Source organism: Pseudophryne corroboree, chromosome 1 (assembly GCF_028390025.1).
Source record: "Pseudophryne corroboree isolate aPseCor3 chromosome 1, aPseCor3.hap2, whole genome shotgun sequence".
NCBI classification, from domain to species: domain Eukaryota; kingdom Metazoa; phylum Chordata; class Amphibia; order Anura; family Myobatrachidae; genus Pseudophryne; species Pseudophryne corroboree.
The window spans coordinates 401,991,514-402,005,526 of record NC_086444.1 but is presented as its reverse complement, the minus strand read 5'-3'; the positions used below and the strand labels follow the sequence as shown (position 1 = coordinate 402,005,526).

Below are 14,013 nucleotides of genomic sequence, written 5' to 3'. Positions count from 1 at the left end.
CTTTCAGAGCGCTTTCCCAGGGCGCACCCGGGTTCTTTACACAGGTCCTTCCTAGGTGCGCCCCGGCAAGAGACCCCTTTTAGACGGCGGCCCGACCCGGCATATTGCTGAGTTGGTGACCCGGGTTGAAGCAGTGTTGAGCCCTTGTCGCTAACAGATTTCAAATACCAGGTCACTCGACCCGGATTATTTCAACTGGCTCCTTTCAGACTGCACAGCAAGCCGGGTTGCTGTTCGCTCACGTGCAATAACCAAGGGTATTGCTGGCAGTCTGAAAGGGGTATTCGTTACGTGAGCACCTCCTTTAAAGAGACCTTCCCTGGGACACTTATACCATTGCTTGGATATGTTTTATGTGCAAACTTGTTTATTATTAGTTTTTCTTTAAATTTTTCCTTTTTCATGTTCTTTATAGCCTATTTCGCAAAGCCATTCAAATGGAAGTATATCTTCAAATCAGGTCTATGATGCTCATTATGAAAGGTAAACTAGTGTTTGTATGTATTTGCAATCGGATTAATATTTGTGTTGTTCTTCTAGGTACATGTATGACCTTGTATACACTGTTAATCAGTGCTGAGGAGGGCATTGCCAAGTAATGTGCAAACAAAGCTCATGTAACCCTGTACTAAATGCTCTGCTCCTGAACTACCCGCTTACTTTGTTATAGCAATAATTGGGGTTAGGAATGTTTTATGTTTGAAAACACTTTACTGCATAAGTAATTATTTCATGTCAGATTATTGCAGTAGTAAAAAAAAAAATATCATGATTTTTTTCACACCCAGCCAGAAACTGTTCCCTATGGTTCATGGCCAATAAACTGCTTTACAGGGCATTCAAAGTGAGCGCGATATAGAGCTCATTAAGGAAGCATAAACTTTCTCTAACGTCCTAAGTGGATGCTGGGGACTCCGTAAGGACCATGGGGAATAGCGGCTCCGCAGGAGACTGGGCACAAAAGTAAAGCTTTAGAACTACCTGGTGTGCACTGGCTCCTCCCCCTATGACCCTCCTCCAAGCCTCAGTTAGATTTTTGTGCCCGAACGAGAAGGGTGCACACTAGGTGGCTCTCCTGAGCTGCTTAGTGAAAAGTTTAGTTTTAGGTTTTTTATTTTCAGTGAGACCTGCTGGCAACAGGCTCACTGCATCGAGGGACTAAGGGGAGAAGAAGCGAACTCACCTGCGTGCAGAGTGGATTGGGCTTCTTAGGCTACTGGACATTAGCTCCAGAGGGACGATCACAGGCCCAGCCATGGATGGGTCCCAGAGCCGCGCCGCCGGCCCCCTTACAGAGCCAGAAGACAGAAGAATCGGCGGCAGAAGACGTCCTGTCTTCAACAAGGTAGCGCACAGCACTGCAGCTGTGCGCCATTGCTCTCAGCACACTTCACACTCCGGTCACTGAGGGTGCAGGGCGCTGGGGGGGGGCGCCCTGAGACGCAATAAAAACACCTTGGATGGCAAAAAATGCATCACATATAGCTCCTGGGCTATATGGATGAATTTAACCCCTGCCAGAATACATAGAAAAACGGGAGATAAGGCCGCCGATAAGGGGGCGGAGCCTATCTCCTCAGCACACTGGCGCCATTTTCCCTCACAGCTCCGTTGGAGGGAAGCTCCCTGGCTCTCCCCTGCAGTCACTACACTACAGAAAGGGTTAAAAAAGAGAAGGGGGGCACTAATTACGCGCAGTATTAAAGATACAGCAGCTATAAGGGGAAAAACACTTATATAAGGTTATCCCTGTATATATATAGCGCTCTGGTGTGTGCTGGCAAACTCTCCCTCTGTCTCCCCAAAGGGCTAGTGGGGTCCTGTCCTCTATCAGAGCATTCCCTGTGTGTGTGCTGTATGTCGGTACGTTTGTGTCGACATGTATGAGGAGAAAAATGATGTGGAGACGGAGCAGATTGCCTGTAATAGTGATGTCACCCCCTAGGGGGTCGACACCTGAGTGGATGAACTGTTGGAAGGAATTACGTAACAGTGTCAGCTCTGTATAAAAGACAGTGGTTGACATGAGACAGCCGGCTACTCAGCTTGTGCCTGTCCAGACGTCTCATAGGCCGTCAGGGGCTCTAAAGCGCCCGTTACCTCAGATGGCAGATATAGACGCCGACACGGATACTGACTCCAGTGTCGACGGTGAAGAGACAAATGTGACTTCCAGTAGGGCCACACGTTACATGATTGAGGCAATGAAAAATGTTTTACACATTTCTGATAATACGAGTACCACCAAAAAGGGGTATTATGTTCGGTGAGCAAAAACTACCTGTAGTTTTCCTGAATCTGAGAAATTAAATGAGGTGTGTGATGATGCGTGGTTTTCCCCCGATAACAACTGATAATTTCTAAAATGTTATTGGCATTATATCCTTTCCCGCCAGAGGTTAGGGTGCGTTGGGAAACACCCCCTAGGGTGGATGGCCGCCCTTAAGGATCCTGCTGATAGAAATCAGGAGGGCATCCTAAAAGGTATTTACACACATACTGGTGTTATACTGCGACCAGCAATCGCCTCAGCCTGGATGTGCAGTGCTGGGTTGGCGTGGTCGGATTCCCTGACTGAAAATATTGATACCCTAGATAGGGACAGTATATTATTGCCTATAGAGCATTTAAAAGATGCATTTCTATATATGCGTGATGCACAGCGGAATATTTGCAGACTGGCATCAAGTCTAAGTGCGTTGTCCATTTCTACCAGTAGAGGGTTATGGACACGACAGTGGTCAGGTGATGCGGATTCCAAACGGCATTTGGAAGTATTGCCTTATTAAGGGGAGGAGTTATTTGGGGTCGGTCTTTCAGACCTGGTGGCTACGGCAACAGCTGGGAAATCCACGTTTGTACCCCAGGTCGCCTCTCAACATGAGAAGACGCCGTATTATCAGGCGCAGTCTTTTCGTGGGCAAGCGGGCAAAAGGTTCCTCATTTCTGCCCCGTGACAGAGGGAGAGGAAAAAGGCTGCAGAAATCAGCCAGTTCCCAGGAACAGAAACCCTCTCCCGCCTCTGCCAAGCCCTCAGTATGACGCTGGGGCTTTACAAGCAGAATCAGGCACGGTGGGGGCCCGTCTCAATGAATTTCAGCGCGCAGTGGGCTCACTCGCAAGTAGACCCCTGGATCCTTCAGGTGATATCTCAGGGGTACAAATTGGAATTCGAGACGTCTCCCCCTCGCCGTTTCCTAAAGTCGGCTTTACCGATGTCTCCTTCTGACAGGGAGACAGTTTTGGAAGCCATTCACAAGCTGTAGTCCCAGCAGGTGATAATCAAGGTACCCCTCCTGCAACAGGGAACGGGGTATTATTCCACACTGTTGTGGTACCGAAGCCGGACGGCTCGGTGAGACCGATTCTAAATCTAAAATCTTTGAACACTTACATACAGAGGTTCAAATTCAAGATTGAGTCACTCAAGCAGTGATTGCGAACCTGGAAGAAGAGGACTACATGATGTCTCGGTACATCAAGGATGCTTACCTTCATGTCCCAATTTACCCTTCTCACCAAGGGTACCTCAGGTTTATGGTACAGAACTGTCACTATCCGTTTCAGACGCTGCCGTATGGATGGTCCACGGCACCCCGGGTCTTTACCAAGGTAATGGCCGAAATGATGATACTCCTTCGAAGGAAGGGAATTTTAGTTATCCCTTACTTGGACGATTCCCTGATAAGGGTAAGATCCAGGGAACAGTTGAAGGTCGGTGTAGCACTATCTCAGGTAGTGTTGCGGCAGCACGATTGGATTCTCAATATTCCAAAATCGCAGCTGATTCCGACGACTCGTCTTCTGTTCTTAGGGATGATCCTGGACACAGTTCAGAAAAAGGTGTTTCTCTCGGAGGAGAAAGTCAGGGAGTTATCCGAGCTAGTCGGGAACCTCCTATAACCGAGCCAAGTCTCAGTACATCAATGAGATGGTTCTGGAAAAAATGGTGGCTTCCTATGAAGCAATCCCATGCGGCAGATTCCACGCAAGAACTTTCCAGTGGGACCTGCTGGACAAATGGTCTGGGTCGCATCTTCAGATGCATCAGCGGATAACCCTGTCACCAAGCACAAGGGTGTCTCTCCTGTGGTGGTTGCAGAGTGCTCATTTTCTAGAGGGCCGCACATTCAGGACTGGGTCCTGGTGACCACGGATGCCAGCCTGCGAGGCTGGGGAGCAGTCACACAGGGAAGGAATTTCCAGAGCTTATGGTCAAGCCTGGAGACATCACTTCACATAAATATACTGAAGCTAAGGGCCATTTACAATGCTCTAAGCTCAGCAAGACCTCTGCTTCAAGGTCACCCGGAGTTGATCCATTCGGACAACATCACGGCAGTCACCCACGTAAACAGACAGGGTGACACAAGAAGCAGAAGGGCAATGGCAGAAGCTGCAAGGATTCTTCGCTGGGCGGAAAATAATGTGATAGCACTGTCAGCAGTATTCATTCCGGGAGTGGACAACTGGGAAGCAGACTTCCTCAGCAGACACGACCTCCACCCGGGAGAGTGGGGACTTCACCCAGAAGTCTTCCACATGTTTATAAAACTCGACAAGTATTGCGCCAGGTCAAGGGACCCTCAGGCAATAGCTGTAGACGCTCTGGTAACACAGTGGGTGTACCAGTCAGTGTATGTGTTCCCTCCTCTGCCTCTCATAACCAAGGTACTGAGAATTATAAGATGGAGAGGAGTAAGCACTATATTCGTGGCTCCGGATTGGCCAAGAAGGACTTGGTAACCGGAACTTCAAGAGATGCTCACGGAGGATCCGTGGCCTCTACCTCTAAGAAGGGACCTGCTCCAGCAAGGACCCTGTCTGTTCCAAGACTTACCGCGGCTGCGTTTAACGGCAGGGCGGTTGAACGCCGGATCCTGAAGGAAAAAGGCATTCCGGATGAAGTCATCCCTATCCTGATCAAAGCCAGGAAAGATATAACCGCAAAACATTATCACCGCATTTGGCGAAAATATGTTGCGTGGTGCGAGGCCAGTAAGGCCCCGACGGAGGAATTTTCAACTAGGTCGATTCCTACATTTCCTGCAAACAGGAGTGTCTATGGGCCTGAAATGGGGGTCCATTAAGGTTCAAATTTCGGCCCTGTCAATTTTCTTCCAAAAAGAACTAGCTTCAGTCCCTGAAGTTCAGACGTTTGTGAAAGGGGTACTGTATATACAGCCTCCTTTTGTGCCTCCAGTGGCACCTTGGGATCTAAATGTAGTTTTTGGGTTCCAAAAGTCACATTGGTTTGAACCACTTAAATATGTGGAGTTAAAATATCTCACATGGAAAGTGGTCATGCTGTTGGCCCTGGCCTGGGCCAGGTGCGTGTCAGAATTGGCGGCTTTATCCTGTAAAAGCCCTCATCTGATTTTCCATTCGGACAGGGCGGAATTGAGGACTTGTCCTCAGTTTCTCCCTAAGGTGGTTTTCAGCGTTTCACCTGAATCAACCTATTGTGGTGCCTGCGGCTACTAGGGACTTGGAGGACTCCAAGTTGCTAGACGTTGTCAGAGCCCTGGAAATATAGGTTTCCAGGACGGCTGGAGTCAGAAAATCTGACTCGTTGTTTATTCTGTATGCACCCAACAAGCTGGGTGCTCCTGCTTCTAAGCAGACTATTGCTCGTTGGATTTGTAGTACAATTCAGCTTGCACATTCTGTGGCAGGCCTGCCACAGCCAAAATCTGTTAAAGCCCATTCCACAAGGAAGGTGGGCTCATCTTGGGCGGCTGCCCGAGGGGTCTCTGCTTTACAACTTTGCCGAGCAGCTACTTGGTCAGGAGCAAATACGTTTGTAAAATTCTACAAATTTGATACCCTGGCTGAGGAGGACCGGGAGTTCTCTCATTTGGTGCTGCAGAGTCATCCGCACTCTCCCGCCCGTTTGGGAGCTTTGGTATAATCCCCATGGTCCTTACGGAGTCCCCAGCATCCACTTAGGACGTTAGAGAAAATAAGAATTTACTTACCGATAATTCTATTTCTCATAGTCCGTAGTGGATGCTGGGCGCCCATCCCAAGTGCGGATTGTCTGCAATACTGGTACATAGTTATTGTTACCAAAAAATCGGGTTATTGCTGTAGTGAGCCATCTTTTCTAGAGGCTCCTCTGTTATCATGCTGTTAACTGGGTTCAGATCACAAGTTATATGGTGTGATTGGTGTGGCTGGTATGAGTCTTACCCGGGATTCAAAATCCTTCCTTATTGTGTACGCTCGTCCGGGCACAGTATCCTAACTGAGGCTTGGAGGAGGGTCATAGGGGGAGGAGCCAGTGCACACCAGATAGTCCTAAAGCTTTACTTTTGTGCCCAGTCTCCTGCGGAGCCGCTATTCCCCATGGTCCTTACGGAGTCCCCAGCATCCACTACGGACTACGAGAAATAGAATTATCGGTAAGTAAATTCTTATTCTACCTGTAGAACAGAAATATACAAAATGTAACACAATGCAGGATGATTCTCGTGTCTCTGACATGCGCATTGGGAGCTCGGGCACGCTCATGTGTGCACTCATAAAAATATATATACCCCCTGGCATTGAGGTAGTTAAGCAAGACAAAACACATAACTGTAACTAGAGTACTACCTACTTTTTTATTTTATTTTTAATTTAAATCTGATTTATTTAGATTGGATTTTTATAAAAATAAGTAAACAAAGTAAAAACAATAATACAAAGTTCTTTTAAAATACTGTAACTTGAATATATTTCATTTAAATGACTTGAGTGTCACCATGAATCATGGCATGGCACAGCGAACTACATACCAATCGCATAAGCTGCAAAAGGAAAGAAACAGCAATGATGTTAAAAGTTACAATAGTTGGCAATTGCCTTGTCTGACTTGTACATCTGGATAAGCCCACACATTAGCTTTATTGAACGCCTTATAAAGAAACACAAGTTTTGCAGCTTTGTCGGTACCCAATCGGTTTTTCAGTTTTGACTGCACCAATCCAAGGGCCTAACTCAGATCTGATTGCAGCAGCTAATTTGTTAGCTAATGGGCTAGTGGGGCAGATATAACATTTGCAGAGAGAGTTAGATTTGGGTGGGTTATTTTGTTTCTGTGCAGGGTAAATACTGGCTGCTTTATTTTTACACTGCAATTTAGATTTCAGTTTGAATACACCCCACCCAAATCTAATAGGCCCTACACACTGGCCGATATTCCTCAAAGATATGAACTATAGCGTTCATTATTGAACGAGATAACATTCATATCTTTGAGTGTGGAGTCACCAGCGATGAACGATGAGCTCGTTCATCGCTGGTGCCCCGTCAGCTGTGCATGCAGGCCAATATGGACGATCTCGTCCATATTTGCCTGCACTTCAATGGAGCCGGGTGACGGGGGTAGTGAAGAAACTTCACTCCCCCCCGTCACTGCCCCCCCACTGCCGGGTCGCCCCTCGGCCGTATCCGCCGTTGGGCAGCTCGGCGGCGGATCTTTATATGTGTAGGGCCCTTAACTCTCTCTGCATATGTTATATCTGCCCCCCCCCCTGCAGTGCACTGGTTTTGCCCAACTGCTAACAAATTTGCTGCTGCGATCAGATCTAAATTATGGAAATGTGGAAAATATAATTTCAACTGAGGTTGATGACACTGCAGCTGTCAGCAATTGCTCTACTGCTACCATGATATTTTCATTACCAACTACAGTTTCTGAACCAATGCCCATTTTCCACCAATCTATTGGTGCCACTGTTGACACAACATCAGGGTCAAACAAGAGGTCATTAAACGGGGCTGCTTTTGCTTGAAACTTGACTAGTGTTGGTAGAAGGGTAGTTGAATGTGGATATTTTTCTTTGTCAAACTTAAGAGCTAACTTTTCTTCTGCAGTTAAACAACTTCCACAGTAACATGGGCCCGTCAATAAGCAAGAAAGTGTGCAGGTCCCAATGCTTGATTCTAGCTGTCAAAAAATTTCTTCATGCTCCTCTAATTTATTTCCACACGTGCTGCATTGAGGAAAAAAATCATGCAACTTAAATTGTGATTTAAATCTCCACACATCCTGGTTCCTGACCCCTTAACTTGTACCTGAGGCAGTGGTTTGTTTCCTCTTTGGTGTAGTGCTTATTGTATAGACTTATATTTAAATTGGTTCTTCGAGTGGGAAGCAGTAACTGCTCCAGAGGTGGGGCTGCAGCACAGTCCAAGCTTCAAATAGGGGAGCTACACCTACTGCAAGCGAGTCCCAGCCAGGGATGTTTGGCAGCATTTGGAGTGGCAGTAGCTGTTGCTCCCCTATTTGAATTTTGGACTGTGCTGCAGCTCCACCTCTGAAGCCGCCACTGGTGGGAAGTACCGATTTGTTCTCATACTTCATTGCTGCAGTCATGTCACACAAGCCCCACTCTACATGCCAAGTCCCGTGAAACTCTGCTTAGACGTTGTGTGGTGTATTGAGACCAGATTTAAGGACGTTTGTGTTCCTGTTCATTCAAACCAAAAATTGAGTATGTGTCTGATGAATTAAGGGTAGAGGGGTTTCTTAAAGTCAGTTGGCGCACAATTATTTATCAATGTATATTTTATTGTTACATTGTCCCTGTCCTCCAGGGCCCTGCAGGAAAGCATTCTTGCCAACTCTCAAAGTGCCCACTCCAGTCTTGGCAGCCACTCCCAGAGCTTTGACAAGGACTTACAATTTGCCATGGAACTGTCTGCCAAGGAGGTAGCAGAGCAGGAAAAGCGGCGTCTCCAGGAAGAGGCTGAGCTGGAAGAGATCCTGAGGCTTTCAATAATGGAAAAATAAGCCATGTTGTGAAGAACCACACCTTGTTGAGGAATGTCCTACGATACGGGTCTAGCCTTCACTTTCCTGATACCAGCAGTGAAACCACCATGTGTGAGGGCCAGAGATCACTCCACAGACTCTGTATCTACCAAAGAACTGTAAACTTTTGATACTTTTTAATTTTGTATTTTTTCTCCTTTGCTCTACAGAAGACTTGCAAGCCAGGAACTCTGCCTTGGTCTCTCACTTTTAGCAGTGTAAATGTCAGCGAGTTTGTAATGAACAACTATTTGATTCAAGATGTATATGGCTTAGATTTTTGTTATATAGACTTTATCTTTTTTTCCTTTGTAGCACCCAGCAAAGCTGAAGTGTGTTTTTTGACCTTCTAAATACAGATGTAGCAGATTTCTGTGCACCAACACTCCGTGCAGCGCATGCCAGGGTAGAGATGCCTATTGTATTGTGGCACTGGCAGATACATGCTATGTGCACTGAATGATGGTATTTATTGAGGTGGAGCTTGCTGAAATTACCACCAATAGATGAAACATGGTGAATAGTGAATGCACAACCTCTAACCCCCTGGGGTTTGTGCACACATTTCCAGACCGTTCATTTGAGTCATAAACCTTTCAGTCTGTGTGAGCACACAACATACCATAAATAATATTTTTCTTTTGAATATTGAGTTCCATTTCTTAAAATTGCTAATTTAATTTTAGGTTGCATAACCTAAATGAACCTTGGTACCCATTTGGGCTCTTTACTGGGTGCCTTGACATACTGTGCCGCATCTGCTTCCCTCGGAGGAAAAGTCCTATCTGCGGACTTTTCCTCCTGCATGTCTGAATAAAACTAAGGGGTCTAATTATGAAGATGTGAAAAGTGTGGAGAAGTGAGCCAGTGGAGAAGTTGCTCATGGCAACCAATCAGTGTTAAGGTAACATTTATAAAATGCATTCTATAAAATTATACGTAGCAGCTGATTGGTTGCCATAGGCAACTTCTCCACACTTTTCACTGCTTCATGAATAGACCATTAGTCGGCTGGAGGGAGGTGAGCCCAGAGAGGTTTGCCACATCCTCCTCTCTGACTTCAGGGTCTCACTAGGCATATTCATTGGATTTTCAGTGATGGGTGGAGTTATCCTTTAAGTCTCGTAGATATTTTGATGTATACGGATATAAAAGAAGCCGCCTTGAAAACCTCAGGTACAGTAGTAGTAGTAGAATGTGGTTTCACCTATGTAGATTCACAAAAGGACTTCATCTTTTTATATTTGAGTGGAACTACTTACTGGTCCAGTTATAGTTATATTTAGGACCACAGTGGCTTTATTTTGTAGATATATTGTAATAGATTTTCATCTAGTTTGTAATCCTTTATCTGAAACACCAGATAAAATTGTGATTATTGGATTATTTTGCCATATACCATTTGTTTTTCCTTTATAGAATTACATATTCCAGCTTCACCAACCTGTGGCTCTTCAGCTGCTCCACTAACCGATCACTGGGATATGTAGGAGTAGGGGGGGTAGATTAGTGGCTTCCCCCTTGCTGACTTGTGGTGCTACAGAATAGATGTTCTCATCACATTGATTTCATTCTTCAACAGATTTTACAATTTCCTTGAAGGGTTTTTTTTCTTCCATTTGTTAAGTCTTGGTGGATTACACCTTTTTAAGTAGGGAAAAAGAGAAGCTTATTATATATTTGCAAGACTCAATGCATATTAACCCATTAAATGTCAGACTCTGTCACTCAGCGGGTTGAAAATAAACAAATAACATTTTAAATCTACAAACTATGTACTGGACCTCCATTTATTATTGTGTCTGTTGTGAATACTGGGCCTGATTCAGAGGTGGATGTCTCCAGTAGCAGCGGATCGCAGAAGGTGTGCAAACTGTTCAGGTGTCACCCACCTGCGCCTTCTTATACCCGCTGCATACGTCTGAAGGCATAGCATCAGATCATCACTGCGACCATCATGCTGGCCATCTGAATAACCCTAATGTCGCCCAGAGTGCCTGCCACAGCTATACTGCCAATGGCTGTTCAGTCTGCCTCTGACAATGCAGCCACTGGTTTTGGCACTTCCCTATTATGTGAAATGCTTCCCCTTCATGTCCCCAAACGGCTCCAGTGTATCAGCCACAGTGAGATGGGAGCCGAAACTGCATCGATACATATACGCAAAAAAAAAACATTATCCACTTGTGTCCGAATCGGGATAGTGTCAGCGGCTGAAACAGAGCCACAGTCGTGTGTGGGTCTTTAACTTATTTATTAATACTTTTCTCATACGTCCTAGAGGATGCTGGGGACTCCATAAGGACCATGGGGTATAGACGATCCGCAGGAGACATGGGCACACTATAAGACTTTGAATGGGTGTGAACTGGCTCCTCCCTCTATGCCCCTCCTCCAGACCTTAGTTAGACTTTGTGCCCAGGAGTGACTGGACACACACTAGGGGAGCTCTACTGAGTTTCCCTAAAAGACTTTACTGTTAGGTTTTTTATTTTCAGGGAGACCTGCTGGCTACAGGCTCCCTGCATTGTGGGAGTGAGGGGAGAGAAGTCAGACCTACTTCTTCTTAGTTCAAGGGCTCTGCTTCTTAGGCTACTGGACACCATTAGCTCCAGAGGGTTCGATCACTTGGTTCGCCTAGCTGCTTGTTCCCGGAGCCGCGCCGTCACCCCCCTCACAGAAGCCAGAAGCCGGGTGAGTATGAGAAGAACAGAAGGCGTCAGACGGCAGAAGACTTCAGTTACGGAGGTAAGCGCAGCGGTAGCGCTGCGCTCCATGCTCCCACACACCAACGGCACTCACAGGGTGCAGGGCGCTGGGGGGGGAGTGCCCTGGGCAGCAGTTACTGAGGCCTCGTTGGTATTGGCAAAAGAGCAGAGTCGGGCCCCGGCATCGCGTACGATACCCCCGCCAGTCCATAGCAGCGGTCGCGCTGCACGCCAGTGCTCCCACACACCGGCGGTTTTACTTGGGTGCAGGGCGCAGGGGGGGGCGCCCTGGACAGCATTTTGTATATTGTTTTAGGAGGTGTATAGTGTATATACACTATATACGGCCCCCTGCCTGCTTATAGAAGGATAATATATCGGGGCTGAAGCGCGCCGATGAGGGGTGGGGCTTAGCCCTCACACACAGTGTTCAGCGCCATTTTCTCACTGTCCCCGCCAAAATATGTGTACAGCACAAACAAGGGGGACGCACATACTTTTAGTGTTATGTTGAGGGATGTATAACACTATTTGCTTTTAGAAATGGGCATGAAATCATTGTTGTGTATAGTCTCTGTGTGCTCCCTGTCAGATATACCCTCTATAGTTCACTTGAGTCGACATGAGTGAGTGTTCTGTCACAAACACCTATGGGGTTCACTGTCTGTATCGCTGACGCCTGTTTCGTACTTGATACAGTAGATGATGAGTCAACAGGTCGGTAGTGGTATGCTTGTTAAAAGTAAACACTGTATGGGAGACACAGTAGTATGTGGGTGACCCTGTCGGCACCAACTGTTATTACCGGGTGTAAATTGACATGCTGTAACTAACTTATACCTGTATATATATTTATATGTATATGTATGGTACGGTTCCATGGGCCTGTAGCTCGAGCGCAGACATGCTAATATTTGTGAGGGAGTGATGTTAAAATTATATATGTATACTTCCCTCGGACCCCTCGGGGTCGCAAGAATGTTATTTTGCCTGGTTACTACTCTCTGCTGTCGACGAATACTAGGTTTTCTGTTAACTATAATGTTTTCCTGATAGATCCACAGATGGGGCATTCAGTACATGGTCATACACATTCAGAACACATTAATGTCACTAGGGACCGAAGGCTCCGGACAATCCGCTTATATATATATATATATATATATATATATATATATATATATATAGGATATGTGTGTATATGTGTATTACAATATGTATATTCATCTTATGATTTATAATGAATGCTGAAGTAATAGTATTCCTTCTCATGTACTGGTCGCTCTGTTGATAAAGCTCTAGGTCGGCCGTGACGAGTTGGTCTCACATCCTCTCAAGGAGTCTGAATGTTTATTCTTTTCCCGCTGCGGATAGAATACTGTGAAAGTCAACTCCTGGTCGACACGGGGCCCTGCCACAAAGGATCGTATACAGGAAGCTAAGTGATATTTTATTTCTATGCTTTGGGCTTATTTGCATTACATGCTCATGAGGGAGTGTTTATATTCGGAAAGACATCCGATAGAATTCTCCTAAAGAGAGAGGAGATGTTCCTTAGGTTGGTTCTTCTCTATAACACTGCGGCGGCTGCCGTGCGTATACAGGAGGTATGGCCGGGGGAATGCTGAGGCTGATTCCGAGAGATACTGGAGTTTTTTCCTGTGACAGTGTACTGCTGTTTGGGGGATGCCTCAGTTCAGTCAATCTCGGCGGATACTGCTGGTAAATCTAACTTTGTGAGTTAGATTCCCTCACAACGGTTGGTGACGCATTCTTTTGTGGGATGCAGTCGCTTTAACTGGTTTGATACCGTTCTTTTTTCCTTTTCTGTGCAGACAGTGGAAGGGGAAAAGGTAAGTGTTCTGCAGCCTTGTTAGGTTTGCAGAAGCGTATGTCGTTTCTGTTTCTACCACATCCACCACATGGCGCTGAGTCTATCTGGCTGGACCCCACTCCGGTGGGGACTCATCTGCTACTTTTCAGTTAGTCCGGGAATAGATTAGGACCTGTGATTATAGAATCCAAAGGGGGACATTCTGGAGTTACAGATGTTTCCCCACACTGTTTTTTCTAATAGATTTGGCCGTTTCCCCTCTGGAAGGGGAGGTAGTACGCGAGGCCATACCAGAGGTGCGTCAGGTTCAGGGTTTTGTCCTGCTGTCCCTGTAAAAAAATAAAAAAAATAAACGAAGAGGTTTAAATGTGTTGTTTTCCGCATTCAGATTACCTGGCTGGATATCCAGGATTGTATTTGCCATTTCACCGGACTGATGGCAGTATGATGGTTTTCTTTCAATGGTAAGAGCCATTGTTGTTCTGTACTGAGACGCTCTCCTGATTAAGGCGAGGTCAAGAAACAAGTGGTGCAAATCGTTGTTTCTCTCTGACTGTTCTTCAACACAGGGAATGGCTGTTGTTCCCAACCACGCAGATGTCGGAGGTGGGTATCAGAGTAGATACTGAACGGTTGAGGTTCTGTGTTTTCCTGTGGAAAGAGGTCGGAGG

General features: G+C 46.1%; 1 protein-coding gene across 2 annotated transcripts in view; it reads left to right on the top strand.

Moving 5' to 3' along the window:
• ANKRD13A (ankyrin repeat domain 13A) overlaps nucleotides 1-10,571 on the top strand; it is a 227,682-nt gene extending 217,111 nt beyond the window's left edge. For both annotated transcript variants that reach the window (XM_063913226.1, XM_063913225.1), the window contains 2 exons: nucleotides 416-483; nucleotides 8,584-10,571. In XM_063913226.1, coding sequence (XP_063769296.1) covers nucleotides 416-483; nucleotides 8,584-8,779 — 264 coding nt within the window. In that variant the 3' untranslated portion in view covers nucleotides 8,780-10,571. The remainder of the gene's footprint in view (nucleotides 1-415; nucleotides 484-8,583) is intronic.
• The last annotated feature ends 3,442 nt before the right edge of the window (nucleotides 10,572-14,013 follow it).